General features: G+C 25.7%; 2 protein-coding genes across 2 annotated transcripts in view; one reads left to right on the plus strand and one right to left on the minus strand.

Annotated features, from left to right (window-relative positions):
• Window positions 1-611: 611 nt before the first annotated feature.
• On the minus strand, window positions 612-1,775 carry LOC108573693 (cell death-inducing p53-target protein 1). The gene is made up of 4 exons (XM_017936171.1): window positions 1,683-1,775; window positions 1,054-1,193; window positions 802-958; window positions 612-717 (listed from the first exon to the last, which is right to left on the minus strand). Exons 2-4 carry the CDS (start codon window positions 1,166-1,168, stop codon window positions 612-614), a joined length of 378 nt encoding a protein of 125 aa, XP_017791660.1. The 5' UTR covers window positions 1,169-1,193; window positions 1,683-1,775.
• Window positions 1,776-2,551: 776 nt separating this feature from the next.
• Window positions 2,552-2,681, plus strand: part of LOC108573687 (protein Jumonji) — a 6,482-nt gene continuing 6,352 nt past the window's right edge. Inside the window, 1 exon segment of the mRNA XM_017936164.1 lies at window positions 2,552-2,637. Coding sequence (XP_017791653.1) covers window positions 2,552-2,637 — 86 coding nt within the window.

A 2,681-nucleotide genomic window follows, 5' to 3' on the forward strand; every position in this document is an offset into this window, starting at 1 on the left:
TATAGTAGTAACTGCTCTCAGTTGTTAATGCAAATTAAATAAAGAGATATATAACATTTATATATGCAGTAAAAATATGCTGAAAATACTTTTAAAATGACTTAATATACAGCACTTTGCACATATGTTACATATAAAGCAGTTGAAAATACTTTCGAAATGACTTAATATACAATAGTTTGTATATATTACATATTAAATATTGTATTATGCGATATTTAATGCAAACAGAACTTATTACCGATAAAATTTGCATTTATTTGTACATTCAGCTCTATTACTTTACACTCTTTGAATAAAAAAATGCAAGAGTAAAATAGGTAACTTAATTTTTGGAATACTTTATCATTTAATATTGAGATTCCATGTACATTTTAAATGGTGATTTCATTTATGAAAGTGAATATTAAACACCTCTTTAATATCATGTGCAATCTTGCATTGTGCATTATACTTGTCATAAATTTTTTCACGAAAAAGGTTTAAAGCTGTTTGCTTGTATCCTGAACATTAAAAATATTTTTATGTTTACTATATGCATATATCAGAACATAAGGCACGTTTTTAATGTTTTCAAAATGAAACACAATAGATACTAATATCATGTTGCTTTATCTCCTATACCGTCCCAAATAAGCTGTACAATTAGGGCAACTGTGATGAACATCCATACATTCATCAATACAGCATGGAATCAAACAGCAGCCCAGCCAACATCTGTTAAAAATAATATAAAATGTAATACAAATATGACATATGAAAAATAAAGAATTGTTAACTAAAAAAGATTTTAATATGTACCCCATTAATGCAATCACAACTCCAGATATGTAAGCAATCATACCAGGTTCTGTCTTGGTTGTAGTATCAATTTCTGCATAACAACGTGGACAAATTGTATGTGTTGATCCTGGTCCAAGTGGAACAATTGTTGTTACTATAGTTGGTCCACTTGCATCTATAATAACAATAATCCTTTTACATGTGATTGATTGTTAAATAGTTTAATAACATTGCAGAAATACATTATTACAAATCATAAATAATGCATACAAGTTTCTGCAGGTGTAAAAGGACTAGCAGGTGGAACACCACCGGTTGCTTGTGAATAACTAGGTGGTGAAGATGGAGGTACTTCATAAACTGGTGGTGGTTCAGTTTTATACATGATGTATTATTTATAAGTAGGCTACCTATAATTAAACATGATTATATAACTTCAGAAAAATAAGTAATAATAATGAAATTGTTAACTCATATTTACTATCATTCCTAAATACATATAATCAAAAATTTTAATTCCAACAAAATGTACATGAGGTAAATAACGTAATTTATATGTTTTTAAATAAATCACACAAACTTATATAGTTTTGTGAATTTAATAGTTTAAAAATAATAAATTATAAAAGTATTGGCAAGAGCTTAAATATTCAATTAATAACAATAAGCTGATTTGCCTCATAAAATTATTAAAACCTAATTAAACTTTAAACATATACAATTGCAACATCTAATTAAGTTACATTGCCGTCGTTACTATATTGTCAATATACATGAATTGATTGTGAAATATAATATCGCAAACAACATTCCTGTTTCTTTGAGTTACAGTATGACGAATTGTGATAATTTGTTATTAGCGTTTATCTAAATGCACAGTATGCCATAGTTTTGCCTACCTTAATAAAACAATAATAAATTGATCACTAATTATTTAGATAAGGTATGAGTAATATCTAAATATGTATTCCATATATATAGTTTTAATAGTTTTGAAGTGTAAACACGAAAAAGGTAACAAAATATTCTTATGAACGTATACAGATGGCGCGACATATGTTTCATGAACATTCCATGAAAACAAATATTGATTATTTAAAATTGATTTATTTAAATGTTACTTTTTAATTTTTCCTCTATTTAAATTCTTTAAGCAAATAATTAATAAATAATTTTAATGATATATATCTTCAGTATTTTAAGAAAATAGGTAGTAATTTCTTTCATATATACTTTGCTATATATTTTCCTTATGAGCTTAACGTTTAATGTAAAGTGAACCACACTATATGCAATGTGGGTAAAGCTTAAGAAATCAATATCATTTTATAGTGCATATCTATGTATATCTAAACCATAGATCAGAACGTGGTATTTAATCTTACTTGACACAATAAACAATCGTTCGTTCAGTGTGAGGAACAGATGTTTGGTGATTGTGCATATCATTGACTTTTATCTATTTGCATTGAATGAAAAATACTTAAAAATTTTAAAAAGCCTTAAAAGAACATAAACTCTTAAATTCCACGTTTTCTCTCTGAATTTTTCCTATATTAAATATTTTTTAGTTATGACGAGATTGTTATACCGTTTCTTGTAAAATAATGTTTCTAAATATTTCTTAATTTTTTAGTTTGTAATTTTTCTAAAAATGAAAATATTGATCAGGTAAAAGTTTCATTCTTTTATTTTGTGTATTAATAAACATATTTCTATCAATTTTTTATTACTAATTGACAGAAACATTTTTTAATAAAACTAAAAAATGGTGTTAAGTCGGAATGATAAAAGAAAAAGAAAAGAAGGAGATTTGGTGGATCTTATGGAACCACTTTCAGAATCTCCAAAAAGGTAAATGATTAATTTCTTTAAAGTAATTAATAATTAGTTCAGTA

The sequence above is a fragment of the Habropoda laboriosa genome, unplaced genomic scaffold, assembly GCF_001263275.1.
Source record: "Habropoda laboriosa isolate 0110345459 unplaced genomic scaffold, ASM126327v1 scaffold151, whole genome shotgun sequence".
Classification (NCBI taxonomy): Eukaryota; Metazoa; Arthropoda; class Insecta; order Hymenoptera; family Apidae; genus Habropoda; species Habropoda laboriosa.